Genomic DNA, 14,584 nt, shown 5'->3' with positions numbered 1-14,584 from the left:
TGCTGTTTCTCCGGGGCTCCAGTCCAGCAGGCGCCGGTGTTTCTCCGTCTCCGCGGACTGGCCTCAGATCTTATGAAGAAACAGAAAAGCAGAGCGACGTCAGAGGAAAAACAATGGCGGCTAATGGGCAGCGTCTGTACCGAACTCAAACAAGACGAAGAACCCGAAGCAAAAACATATTAAGTAAAATCAAAAATGGGCAGATAACGGGTTCGGGGATGACCCGAGGAACCCAGGTAAGCCCTGCTCTGGATCCTGGGCGCTTTTACACTTCAGCTCCTGCGCTGCAGTTTAGAACCCCGTAGGCCCGACAAGCCCCGACTCTGCAGTGGAAGTTAGCCGAGCTTAGCTGCGCTTGTTTTAAGCGCGTCGGGCTCCGCTTTCGGCAGTAAATACTTTCACTGGCGGCTGTGGAATTGATTATACAACAATAAAACAAACACAAGGTGCTTTTAGATATGCATTGGCTGTCGTTTTGTGTAGTGTAGATACGGTGAGAGCTCCGTTGTCAGTTTGCTAGGTTAACTAAATTAGCTAGCTAAGCTAACTAGCTAGCTAGCGTTAGCAAAGTTGGCGTATTTTCACCAGCTAAAGCTAGCAAGCTAACTAATGCTAGCTACACTGTTTTGACTAATTTCTGCGCTTTTACCGGTAAGATAGTGTGTGTATATATATGTTATATGTTGTAGGTTAGTTACTAGCTGTGTGTAAAGCAGCTGGCTGGTACATAAATAATCATAATGGTTGCTAAAGATAGTCAGACCGGTAGCGTTGGGTAACGTTGTTAGCTAGCTACTGTTTTTAGCTTGGTTATCTAATCTATCTAACACCTTGAAAGTAAAGTTAGCTGCACTGTCACTAGCTAAAACTAGTTAGACCTGCATACAGATGGTTAACTTTTTATTTTGTCTGTTAACCACAGTGTGTCAAGCACAGGCCGGACACACAGCATACGTTCATTTGTTTTTGTTGTTACTTTAATTTGAATGAAGTTAAACCGTGACACATGACACACGCCTGTCTGTAAAACTGTGCTTAATATGGCATACATTTAACGCTAGAATTATACTTAACCCCTTTTACAGGTATTGGAACGTATACAGGCTACAAATGTAGATTATACAAAACCCTTTATTTCTGCAGTAAAATAGAATTTCTGAAAACATTGAGGGCTTGAAAGACTCCTACGAGTTACCTGTCCAATGTCTACTCCACGTAATAATTTCAGTAACAGAAATTTTGCAGGTAACAAAACTTTTTGCAGGACATGAAGTGTTTAATTTGCATTCAGGAAAGAACTGATTTTAAAATAGTTGAGGAAAGTGCCAATTTTGTGATGATTTATATTTTTAAAGTTGAAGATGTACTTCTGTTTTTTTATATATTTTTTTATTACAATTAGAATTTGTAGTAACATTTATCAAAATGTTTTTATGCAATGCTCGAATATAGTTAAAAGTATGTAATAATGCATAAATGTAACTCTAGAAGGACACTTAACCTTTATAGTTACATTTCACAAGATATAATGTTACTGTTAATGTCACACCTGACAAGTTGTGGAGAACTAGCTAGCTACGAAGTCCCTAAAGAGTCATGGTCAGAAAAAAGTGAGAGATTTAGCTAAATCAGTCCTATTTTATTGATTGAGCTTAACAACCAAACAGATACACAGAGAGATGTGTATTAAATTGAGTGACGGATTTAAAGATGTACAATGTATTTTCTACTCTTATTTATTTGTAGACCCCATATAGAATAAAACAAAACATGTCGTAAACACAAACACTTCACTAGTAGCTACATATATTTTTGTTAAGCTTTTTGCTTAATGAAATGTACTAAATCTAATGATTTGTTATATTTGTCAGTGTTCTACATGTACTGCTCACATAAGTACATTTTGATATATTCTGGTTTTATGTAGGGATGCATTGATAAATAGATATAGAGTAAGGCAGAGCATATATTGAGTGCTATATTTTCATACAAGAGATAAGATGAAACTGTATCATTATTATTGATACTGTGTTGCGTTCCAATCAGCTCCGATACATAGCCAACTGATCTTAACATAAAATGTGTCTCATGTTCATCTACAGCTGAATGTTAAAAATATCACATTTGGATAATATAGCTTTGTTTTAGAAATGTATTTTTGTTATTTTCTTATAGATTGAAAAAATATTAAGATGTATATTGTGTATAGCCATTAAGCTGAAAAAAATTGTGATATTAGTTTTAATCCATTTTGTCCAGCCCTAATAGATAGATACTTTATTGATCCTAAAGGAAATGTAGCAGCCAGTTGCAGTTACACAGTACAGCATAGTACAAGTATAGTACAAAAATAAAATAAATGTAGTACAGTATAAAAATGTAAATACAGGGATTTATTGCAAGGAGGCATTAATCAACTATAAATTAGAGTTATTAAACAATACTGAACACAGTTGTTCAGGTTTTGAATACTTTTGCCACTTTCACAATTTTACCATTGCACAACTCAAATTTTAAATATTATTAGGTGCTATATTTTTAACATCCCTGCAGACTTACCCGCAGAAAAGCACAATATGACTCATGAATAAATGTGTATAAATAGTTAATGGTTTGTTATACATTTTTTTGTGTCTTTTCAGTGCATGCCTAATTATATGGTATGGTATTTAGCATATGTAGTCTGTGTAACTAGGTGTGAAGCAGTTCTAAACTTGTTTGTTTAAATTCTCTCCTCATTGACAATTTACAGTTTCCAATGGACCTTCTTGAGGAGAGAGATAAGAAAGCCCGGTGGCAGGGAATACCACTGCTACTGAGGAGACTACATGAAAGCAGCCACATAAACAGCGACCTTTCCAAGACTCACAGCGTGGTTAAGGTATCCAGCATTAAACTTTGGCATAGCTTTAGCTATTTGCATGATGATGTATAATGCAAATGTGGGGAAACATGAAAAAAAATAAACCTTCCTACTGGTGATGCAGGAACTGTCATCGTTGCTTTCCATGGAGGCAATGTCTTTTGTCACAGAAGACCGTAAGACGCCTCAGGAGTCTGTTTCACCGAACACCTACACTTTTGATCTTTTTGGTGGAGTTGATGTAAGTAAGGTCTAATAACATTTGTGCAAATAGAGGCTTACCAAAGTCTGGGCACCCCTGGTTAGAATTTTTACTATCTGGTCAATAAATAAATGATAATAAATAAACGATGAGCTGACACAAGCAGAAGCAACTGTGATTGGCCTGCTTTGGTAGTATCGTTCTGCCTTTGCTGCAATTGTAAAAATTACGGTGGAAGAACTGAAATGGTCAATCACATCCTCCAACGTCATGTCTTTTTAGTACAAGCTTTTTGTTCCAACTCTAGCACTCAGTTTCAGACACTGTTGTTTGTAGAATAAAAAAAAACATCATGGTGGCACAGAAACACAATTGCAGATAGTGTTTTTGTGCTGTAATTGCACGCTCATGATGGTATAGGATACAGCATATAGTACTAAATATTCAGAATGCCCAAACATTTGTTTTGGACCCTTTTTATTTTAGTTTTATTGAAATGACAAAAGATAGGAAGAAACAGACTTGCTTGAAATATTTATTAACTGTTATACCTTTACACTGAACACTGATACATTTCCAGATGTAGGGTTTTTTTTTTTTGTCTTTTGTTTACAGTCCCATTTTTTCCTAATGGATTGCTTACTATGAAGTTTTTGAGGAAAACTTTTAATTATTTTTATTTAACATATCATTTACTTGATATTATTCCAGTTTTAAATGACATTGCTCTTCTGTTTTTTTTCTTCAGTTGTTTGTAGAGATTCTGATGCGCCCCACTCTCTCAATACAGGGCAGTGTACCCATAAGTAAGTATTTATTACCTAGGACTGTTCTTTTGAAATACATTAATACAAGTTTATAGAGCTTGCAATGCAATTGTAATGCATTTTTTTATTCAATTGAAATGTGTTGTTTAAGTGTTTTCTTTCTTTCTTTCTTTTTTTTTTTTACACAATGTGTTTGTTTTATTTTATAGTGAGTGATGACCTCATCAAGGACTGCTTAAGTGTCCTTTACAACTGCTGTATATGTGTAGGTATCTTTATACCAGTTAGTAAAAGAGAATTGGATCTTAATATATTTATATAAATATCATTGTGTTTTTATTTCTCTCTTGCAGACAGAGGGGGTTACAAAAAGCCTTGCAGCGAGGGATGACTTCGTAATGTTCCTTTTCACTCTAATGTCCAACAAAAAGACTTTCTTGCAGACGGCCACACTTATTGAAGACATAATGGGGGTTAGGAAGGTATGCATGGAGACGACATGCTTTTTGATCAGTTACTTTTCTTAGTAATGTAAAGTAGCAATAGTTAATGTGTGAAATTGTTATCAGGAGGTAATCCGACTGGAGGACATACCTAACCTGGGCAGTTTGGTCCAGAGCTTCAATCAACAGCAGCTGGCCAACTTCTGCCGTATTCTGTCTGTCACCATATCGGAACCAGATATGGGAGTGGATGACAAGCACACCCTCCTGGCCCGCAATGCCCAACAAAAGATCAATGCCTCTCCTTCGCGTGCCGAGAGTAACCAAGGTCAGAATCAGTGTGTAACTGTGTTTTACACTACTTGTAGCTGTAAATACTTCTTTATATTCACTGAGCACTTCATTAGAAACTTGCTGATGCAATCATTTTCCGGATTTAATTAATTTTCAGTGCTTTGCTTAAAATCACAGGGTGGTAACACTTTACAATAAGGCTCACACATAACCGTAATTATGACAGTAATAAACATTGTTAAATGATTAAGGGATGTCTAAATTAATATTCTAAATTATAAATTGATAAGCCATTATTAAACATCACTACATTTTAAGGCTTTAATGCAATGTTATAAAAATTATAAATTGAGACATTAGTTCAGTTATTTTATAACTAACTGTCAATTAATAATTAGTTGAGACTTTCTGTAGAAAGTATTGTTAACTAATGTACCAATGTGGCGAATCCCTACACATTGCTTCTTCAGTCTTAGTTCTAGTAAAATGCTTAGTAAGTGTATGTCATATGAATGCTGTGCACAACTCGAAGCAATACTTGCCTTATAAAAACAGCTTTAAAAATTCTCTTTGACTGTGATTAATTACTCTCTCTCCTCTTTATATAGTGGCTCTGCTGAATATCCCAGGCTTCATTGAGCGGCTATGTAAGCTGGCCACACGGAAGGTGTCTGAGGCATCGGGCACTTCTGCTCTGCTGCAGGAGCTGGAGGACTGGCATAGCTGGCTGGACAATGCGTTGGTGTTGGATGCTCTCATGCAAATGGCCATCGAGGAGGCAGAGCAGAGCAGCACAGGTTAGAGAGGCCATTTTGACAATAATTGAACAAAAGCTTGGCATTTAACTCTCCTGTTTTAGAGCATAGTTCTCTCGAAAGAGGCTTTTTAATTCACCAAGATGTCACTTAGATGGAATCATTTCAAAAGAAAATTGTATATATAGAATATTGTACACGTTTTTATGCTAGGACCAGATAGACAAGTCTGAATATTCTGATGGCCAAAAAGTTAAAAAGCGTGATAAATGTATTTTATATAAATGAATACAAATTAAGCCATAAGCAGCTCTGGTGTATCTGCAACCGCTCCTGCCAGGAAAATAGCCTATGAGCTGTCTTGCCGTTAAGCTTCCATTACTACAAATTCCATTTATTAGTTTTAGACATGCTGCTCTTCATACATTGTATACATAATGCCAAACTGTTGCACTTATGCCAAAAAATGTCCTATTACCATAAACTCCACACAAGTGTCCAGTCCATAGAAGCAGTAGCTGTTTTCTTATCAGTTGACCCAGGTTGCAAATGAATGACAACTCCTGAAATGTTGCTTCTTGCTACTTGGCTCTCTTCGAAGGCGGTCGCATTCTCTTCCTCTCCTCCCCTTATCTCTCCTGCTTGGCTTCTGTGTGAGTGTGTTACTATACCCCAGAGGAGACTTTCTCGCACTGATCTTCAAATAAGGCAAGGAAACATGGATTTGATCAGATGGTCTCTCAATGCAATTGACACTGTCTTTTCGACGAGAAATTTGGGTTCGGGGGAACCTGCTTGTCCTGACGGGACGTTTGCTGCTGGCTACGCAATGGACGCGTGGGAGAGATGGCGTGTTGTGTGTCTGGCTGCATTCTCCGTGGAGGACGTTGAGGATGTGTATCTTTTCGGCACAGTGATCACGGGTATTTTGCTGATTGGTTTAGGCATTGCCCTGGTGTATCGGAAAATTGATGGAGTGGGGACAGCTGTCACCGGCCCCCAAAAGCTGCCCGACATGATTGATGCGGTGGGCAGGGCTGTGGGGACTCAGGCTGTTGGTATTGTCCGCAAAGTGGAAGTGATCTGGGAGAAGCTCACAACTGTGAGCACTCAGACTGTGGCTACTGGCGGTAAAGTGGATATCATCTTGGAGAAGCTCATGGCTTTGCATAGGAGCATCGGAGAATTTGAGACCCATCATGGACATTAAATGGCAGCGCAAATCTTCAGCAGCCATTGGCGTAAACAACTGAAGTTTAATTTTTGTTTTGGCTCCCTGCTATCAGCACGGCCTTGGCTGGTAGTGATAAAATTCCTCCAGAAGAACACTGTGACAAAGTCTCTCCCTGTTTACCTAAAATTGCTGGATGTTGACTCTGACTGGGAACGGATCAAGGGTGTCTATGGCAACCTGACTGGTGCCAGGCAGAGGAACTTTCAGCCCCCCCTCCTCCCGTTCCCTGTCCCACGCCTTCGTTGCTTGGAACCCCCCAGGTGCGGCAAGACGGGTCCGTGAGCGCGCCGGATTAATGGCGGGTTGCCGGATGGCTGCTTGTCTGGACTGGACTCTATCTCTACCACCCCTTAACCCACATGTTGCCAGAACTGTCTATTGTCTGTGTATTGCATATGTGCTGAGGTTTTTTTATGGTCCCATACTGTGCTTCCTTAGGAGCACAGTATGGGGTATGCTGTTTTTTTTCTCCTCTCCTTTCCCATTGTACCCCTCTTAATTTCCTATTCTCTGTCTTCCTGTCATGTAACCCCCCCCCACCCTTTTGTGGACAGGTTGATGGTTAATTTGACCAGTCTCTGTACTTGTACTGTGGCTGTGTGACAATAAAGCTTGATTGATTGATTGATTTAGAGTTTTAAAAGGCCAAATCTTAAGCTTGTCCAAAAAAATGACACTGCAAAAATTAAGTTACAACCCTGTCTATATATTCGCTCCATATTATAGTCACTGTATCTTACACTCTTGCATAACTCTCATTGTTCTCTTTTAATATACCTTTTTCCCCCAGAATCATCTGATGAAGGCTCACTATCGTCAAGTCCTCTGAGGCACACATTGCCACAGTCAATGAAGATCGTGCATGAGATCATGTACAAAGTGGAAGTTCTCTATGTGTTGTGCGTGCTCCTCATGGGTCGGCAGAGAAATCAGGTAAAGTCGGTGCACCAATCAAAATCAGTCATGCTATGTTTCCTTTTGGGAAATGTATAGGTCTGTGGCATTAATAGTGGCACTTCTCCAGAACATATGTATTAATCTGGGACTTTTGACTTACAGTAGAGCATGATTCTGATGTTTAAACAGTATTGGAATGATTAAAGGTTAAATCATCTTTTGTCTCATAGGTTCACAGGATGCTGGCAGAGTACCGCTTAATTCCTGGCCTGAATAACTTGTTCGACAAGCTGATATGGAGGAGACAACCATCCAGCCACACCTTACACAGACAGAATCAGAACTGTGACTGCAGCCCAGTAAGACCTAGTCCTTCAACTAGTGAATCACTAACATTGTCTGTACTTTTGAATAGACACCGCACCTAAAATGCCTTTTGTTTTGTGTACAGGAGATCTCATTCAAGATCCAGTTTCTAAGACTGCTTCAGAGCTTCAGTGACCACCATGAGTGAGTACAATTATGAATAGGAACAAAAGAGGCTAGCTTTACTTTTTGAATTGTTGTGGTGGAATGCTTTGTTGTGTAGTGAATTGTTCTGGTTCTAAGTGAAGCGTCTGTGGATGTGCGTAATATGACTTTGCTTTTCTGTTTTTCTCTCTCTCTGACAAAAAAAAGGAACAAGTATCTGCTTCTGAATGGACAGGAGCTGAATGAGCTCAGTGCCATTTCTCTAAAAGCAAACATCCCTGAAGTGGAGGCATTGGTCAACACAGACAGGTACTGGAAAAATTAAAAACTAAAACTAAGCAACTGTGTGCCAATTCCCTTGTAAAACTTTGCCATTTAAATCCAAATATTCCTAATGACTGTGTAAAAATGTGGTGCATATAAGGGCACTCTCCTTCAATGTATGTGGCAATATTCATAACTTTAGATATGCCAATGGACTCTGTTTGGTGCACATTTTTTCTGATGGCTTTGGAGGGACTGCAAACAACAGGAAGCTTGTCAGTTTTTGACTCTTACAGGCCAAACATGTGATTTAGTTGAGCTGTAAAATAAACTGAGGGACCCAATATAAACCAATGGATTAAACAAATGTTCAGCAACCTGGCTTTGGAGAAACTGACCTATATTGCTAAAGGGAAGCTTAAGGACCTTGAAGACATGTTGATACTCTTCTTACAATTTGAAAAAGAAAAAAAAAAAACTGTGACATAAAAAAATTGTAAATATGTAAACTTAAGCATGTATCGCTAGCGTGAGCATTGGGTGTTAGGTTAGGGAGATGTTTTGAGGTTGTAAAATGCTTAAAGACATTTGTGAGAGGAAAAAAAAACTGTGTGCCTATTGTTAAATCCAGTTCTTATTTCTTATTGTTTATGCTCTTTTCTGTTTTGCCCCATTCGCCTTATACAGGAATCTTGTGTGTGATGGCAAGAAAGGTCTCCTGACAAGGCTCATATCCGTGATGAAGAAAGAACCTGTTGATTCATCATTCAGGTAAAAGCTACAACATTGTTTTCTTAAAAAAAAAGAAAATAGAGAAATTCTGTTTGACGCCACTGTCTAATACCACTCCTACTCTGCCCTGAAGGTTCTGGCAGGCGAGAGCAGTAGAAAGTTTTCTCAGAGGAGCTACATCATATGCAGACCAGATATTCCTGCTAAAGAGGGGCTTGTTGGAGGTGAGTGATGCTGGCTTGAATGTTCCACCATAATTTGTACATATGTTTGTGTGCAGCCCTTTTTTCTAACTTGAACTTGCTTGTGTGTGTGTTCCTACAGCACATCCTCTTCTGCATCATTGACAGTGGCTGTAAATCACGTGATGTCCTCCAGAGCTATTTTGATCTACTGGGAGAGCTCATGAAGTTCAACATTGATGCCTTCAAGAGATTTAACAAATATGTGAACACAGATGAAAAGGTACGTTTTTTTTCAAAGAAAGAACATTTTCTTTTGTTTTAAATGTTAAATTTGGATGAGTGCAAAGCTGACAATGTGTAGCTGAATTTGTACCACATCCATTAGTATCTTTTGTTATCTGTGGTAGACAAAAGTTTCATTACAAATTAGAAATAAATATTGCATTGAAAATGTGTGTGCACTGTACACCTGTGTAAGTTGTGAGGTGTTCACTTGATTGAGCTTATGCCTTAGTGACATGAAATATTTGATGTTTTTTTACATAATTAAAGGCATTACCACCCACAGTGGACAGCACAGTGAGTAGTAATGATTTCGACCTGCAACATCTGGCTACATATTTTTCTGCGCAAACAAAGTCTGCCAAAAATTGCATCTACCTTCAATGCAGGAAGCCTCACATACAAATTATATGTACAAGTGCAGCGTTATGTAGCTAGTCCTCTTTTAAATTAAGCCAAGCACTTTAAAGTAGTAAATAATCACCCAATCACTTTTTATTTATGGTATAAATTTTGACGACACTATACAAATCTGTTTTTTTAGTTTGATCTTTTTGTTGCATGCATATTTATATGTGCAAATGCCCAAATCTTTTATTTCATATCCTCCCAGTATAAAAATAATGCCCATAAATAAACAATACGTTTTACTTTGACACTAATACAATTTGCTCTCAAGGTTCCAATAACCTTAACTTTAAAATAATTTTAATAAATAATGGGGAAGAGGGCTTTCGGTCATAAATGTGAAAAATGAAAATATTTAATTAACTATTTTGTAATTTGTGTTGTTATACATTATACATGTTATACATGCAGGCTGGTCAAGATTGATAAATATCTTTATTCTACTAGGTGATTTGCTCTGCGAGTGAATGTAATGATTTCTTAGCCCTTGTCCATTATTTTAGTTTCAGATGTTTCTGAGCCAAATAAACAGCTCATTAGTGGACTCCAACATGCTGGTTCGCTGCATCGTTCTGTCTTTGGATCGTTTCGAGGGCCAAGCAGAAGACATTAAAGGTACTTGTGAGAAACAAGGAGATGTTTAAAATGCCAATTTTTAATATTATGTAGCAGCTTTGTGAACTGTGCACTTTTGTCTTTGTCAGTGGTGGAGGTGCTTTCGGAGTGCCGTCTTTTGTCCTACATGTCTCAAGTAGAGAATCGACTCTCCTTTCTCTTCAGGCTGATCAACATCATCAACGTTCAGACTCTAACTCAGGCAAGACAGTTCTTTTATTAATTAATTTATTTTTAATTTTTCGATGCAACCAATTAACAGGAACCCAAATGATGGGGAAACCAGCGCTTATGCGAATTCAGGTTTATAGGGAAATCTGGTAAATGTAGGTACTTTACGTCTTTTAGTAGGTTTAAAGATATATATTTTTAAAATAACCTGTACATGTGTCTTGGACAATCCTAGGAGAACGTGAGCTGCCTGAACACAAGTTTGGTGGTGCTGATGCTGGCGCGGTGGAGGGGCAAGCTGCCGTTTTACTTGGGTGCTCTAAAAGAAAAGGAGTACTCAGAGAAATATCCCGGCTGCTTACTCAACAACTTCCACCACCTACTGCGCTTCTGGCAGCACCACTACCTCAACAAAGACAAGGACAGCACCTGCCTGGAGAATGTAAGAGCTTTCAAACTAACGTACACGCATGCACTTACCAGTGAGAGGAGAGTGTTAATGTCTTTCTGTCTTTTTCACCCTGTGTAGAGTTCCTGTATTCCTTTTACCTACTGGAAGGAAACGGTGACGGTGTTGCTGAGTTCAGATCGGAGCTCCCTCTGTGCCATTGCCACGTACATAGATGAGGCCTACAGGGACCTGGAAAGAGACTTTATGGAGGTGTGATTTTGGAGACTGTGTGACTGTGGAAGGGAAGTTCTAATTGGGCTACTTGCAGGGGCTCAGCACGTCCACGGATTACATCCAGGTCTCCCTTCACAGGACTGCTCTATAGGGATTCTGTATGGATTTGTGTGTATGTATGAAAGAGGAAGTGGTGTGGGTGCGCTTATGTTTTTACAAGTGCGTTTGAATGTGCTATGTGCTGGTTATAGGGAACCGGTACTTCTAAATCCTAGATGTATGCGTGACTGTGCATGCTCGCACTTATATGTGAGCGTGTGTGTGTGTGTGTGTGTGTGTGTGTGTGTGTGTGTGTGTGTGTGTGTCTGTGCGTGAGTGTGGTTTGCAGTAGACGCTGGATGTTTTTCCTCCAGGCCTACATAGGCACACTTCTTTCAGCTGTAGTCTAAGGGCTCTCTCCTTTTTAGATATGCGAGTGTGTTGTGACCTGATTAAAGAGAGTTTAAAAAAAAATACACCACCGCCACACACATCTGGAGATGCCCATGAAAAGAGCCCACTCCTCTAGCACAAAAAAAGCTATGAAATTCAGGGCCAATGCAATCGTTGATGTTGGTGGTTTGCTTAGTTTAAGTACTGCCTCTATATTTAAAAATACTGTGTAGCTCACTCTTAAATTCAAATTCTAACTTTACAGCCCAGTGACAAAGGACAGTAAATGAAAAATAAAGATGTAATATGTTTTATCACATTTATGTCTTATGATTACATAAACAATATTGTTCACTATGTCTTTGATTTTTTTTTTATCCGCCCTCCTTTTTTTCCATGGCCCACCAAAGCTAAAACACAGCTCTGGGAAAAATTAAGAGACCACTTCAGTTTCTGATTCAGTTGTCCTGATTTTGCTATTTATAGGTATATGTTTGAGTAAAATGAACATTGTTGTTTTATTCTATGAACTACGAACAACATTTCTCCCAAATTCCAAATACAAATAGTCATTCAGAGCATTTATTTGCAGAAAATGAGAAATGGCTGAAATAACTAAAGATGCAGAGCTTTCAGACCTTAAATATAAAACCTGCCAAGAAAACAAGTTCATAAATAAATATATATATATATATATATATATTATAAAGTTCAAAAATCAATATTTAGTGTATTAACCCAGTTTTCATGCATCTTAGCATTTTCTCCTCCACCAGTCTTACACACTGCTTTTGGATAGCTTTATGCCACTCCTTGTGCAAAAATTCAAGCTGTTCAGCTTAGTTGGATGGTTTGTGATCATCCATCTTCCTCTTGATTATATTCCAGAGGTTTTCAATTTGGTTAAATCAGAAACTCATTATTTTTAAGTGGACTCTTATTGTTTTCCAGACTTGTATATATCGTTAAAGCTTCAGCATCATTGTGATGATTCACTAATCTGGAAAGATAATAATATCTCTATCATTGCTACACTATATTGCTACTATGGGTGCTCATCCAAATAATTGAACTCTGGTTCCAATCACTTCCATAGCAACGGGTGTATAAATCCAAGCACTGCTTCTACAAACATTAGTGAAAGAATGGGTCGCTCCCAGGAGCTCTTTGAATCCAGCTTGGTACTATGAGGGGGGCATTTGTGAAAAATATTACACACTTTTACTCTGTGATGAAACGCCTCCAGACTGCAATTGAAAAAAAAAAACATGAGGACGAGTTAGGTTTTTTTGTATTTCTCAATCACCTGACATCATGTTCAGTAGCTCGTCCATTTCCATTTGCTGTGTTTATGTGGATCTCATATATGTGCGCCCAAAGTTTAATTACGGTGCTTGGCAGTGCAAAAATAGCTATTTTATTAAAAACGAGGTGACAAAACTCAGAGCTGTGCATTTGTACAGGGCTAAAATTATCTTACGACAACGGAGTTCAGCAAAAAAAACAGTAGGTAATTTAGCCTGTAATTTTCTCAGAGGAATGTCTATGAAAAACATGTACGTGGTCGTTCCGGACGGTAATAAAATCACAGGAAAAAGAAAAAAAGTACCCCAGCACCCCCTGAGAAACTAATCCCATCCCTGATTGGGCTTTAGTCGGTTCATGTTCCACAAAGGACCCACACACTTGAAAACTATGAAAAGTGTTTTTTTAATATTGTACTCTGTAAAAAAAAAAAGCCATAAGAATCATTGTGGACGGGGGTAAAGTGAGTAATATTTAGTGGATTAAGGCGATCGGGCCCCTAGGCTACACTTTGAATGGGCCCCTCATCCCAAACACTTATACACACAGACACACACAAAAAAAAATGGTATTTATAATAATGACATCAATCACTTAAAATGTTTGTTTAGTTTAACTGAGAGCTTTAATAGAGGAAAGAAATGGTAGTGTAGCTGCGTATTCAATACATAGTTGGGCAGATTCTACCTTTAACAACCTGGAATCGAGGGAAGTGAGAGACTGAGACTTAAATTTCTGACTGAAGAGCAAGGTGGGTGGGGAGGTTGGATGAAAAAAAAAAAAAAAAAAAAAAACATGGCCAATCAGTGGGCCCTTATCATTGCATGGGCCCCATTGGCTGCAGCCTAGGGTAGCCTGTGTGTTTATTAACTTTTAATGCCAGCCTTTTTGTATTTCTCAGCTTGTCCAGAAAGTGCGTCCTTTATACTTCTCGACTGAAGGGGGAGCTCAGGAGCAAGAAATATCAATTCTGCTTTAACCTTTGCTGCATTTGTTCAACATGTTCGCACAGTGACATGCCAGAAGTCAGTGCCATTGAATGTAGATGTGATTTCTGATGTGATTAATGCCTTGTAACACAAACTTCTGGAGAACTTCGGAAATTAGATGCCATCCACCTGGCACCCACTCATACGCTGATGACCCTGAGCGTGCTGGCCAACTTCACCCACAAGATTACACCTCACAACTTATACAGGAGTGAGCATAACTGTTATCACTGATGACCCTTGTGACCATCGGCATGTCAGTGTGTTTATATTCGACCCTAATGGTTCCTTTGGTCAGATTCTGGCTTAAAAATTTGGAGGGAAAAATCCTTTTAATGTAATACCTTGAGGGTGGGAGGAATAAAATGTGCTTTGGATGTATGCTTATAGGTGGCCACATTAAAGCCTCAGTTTGGTTCCTTAAAAAAAATCTCAATTCAACAAAGTTTGATGACTGAAATCTTACTAACAACTTTGTACACCATTTTATTTTTTCATTTTAAACAAAGTGATCAAGATTGCTTTAATCATCTTTTGGAGAGGGTTTATCAAAAATGTTGCAATATCTGTTTTAAAATTACTACTGTTTTTTCGTCCCTCCATTTTCACAGTTTTAAATGTAATTGGACAATTAACTGCAATTTCATTGT

General features: G+C 38.5%; 1 protein-coding gene across 1 annotated transcript; it reads left to right on the top strand.

The window, feature by feature from the left end:
- Positions 1 to 72: 72 nt before the first annotated feature.
- trpc4apb (transient receptor potential cation channel, subfamily C, member 4 associated protein b) lies at positions 73 to 11,997 on the top strand. The gene is made up of 19 exons (XM_007249929.4): positions 73 to 236; positions 2,753 to 2,881; positions 2,988 to 3,104; positions 3,814 to 3,871; positions 4,042 to 4,097; positions 4,186 to 4,314; positions 4,402 to 4,603; positions 5,178 to 5,366; positions 7,349 to 7,491; positions 7,686 to 7,814; positions 7,907 to 7,965; positions 8,134 to 8,235; positions 8,878 to 8,961; positions 9,056 to 9,146; positions 9,247 to 9,387; positions 10,301 to 10,412; positions 10,502 to 10,614; positions 10,819 to 11,025; positions 11,113 to 11,997. The coding sequence occupies exons 1-19, from the start codon at positions 114 to 116 to the stop codon at positions 11,248 to 11,250; spliced, it is 2,322 nt and encodes a 773-aa protein (XP_007249991.1). The 5' UTR covers positions 73 to 113; the 3' UTR covers positions 11,251 to 11,997.
- The last annotated feature ends 2,587 nt before the right edge of the window (positions 11,998 to 14,584 follow it).

This window comes from Astyanax mexicanus, chromosome 13 (assembly GCF_023375975.1).
Source record: "Astyanax mexicanus isolate ESR-SI-001 chromosome 13, AstMex3_surface, whole genome shotgun sequence".
NCBI lineage: Eukaryota > Metazoa > Chordata > Actinopteri > Characiformes > Acestrorhamphidae > Astyanax > Astyanax mexicanus.
The sequence above is the reverse complement of the archived record's forward strand: the minus strand, read 5'-3'. Positions and strand labels throughout refer to the sequence as shown.

What these genes read in the sequence shown, in the direction of transcription:
- trpc4apb (XM_007249929.4), top strand. Translation starts at nt 114, where the DNA reads ATGGCGGCTAATGGGCAGCGTCTGTACCGAACTCAAACAAGACGAAGA. An exon ending in ACAGGGCAGTGTACCCATAA is followed by an intron (nt 3,872 to 4,041) that starts GTAAGTATTTAT and finishes TTTATTTTATAG; the next exon opens with TGAGTGATGACCTCATCAAG. An exon ending in TGGGTCGGCAGAGAAATCAG is followed by an intron (nt 7,492 to 7,685) that starts GTAAAGTCGGTG and finishes TTTGTCTCATAG; the next exon opens with GTTCACAGGATGCTGGCAGA.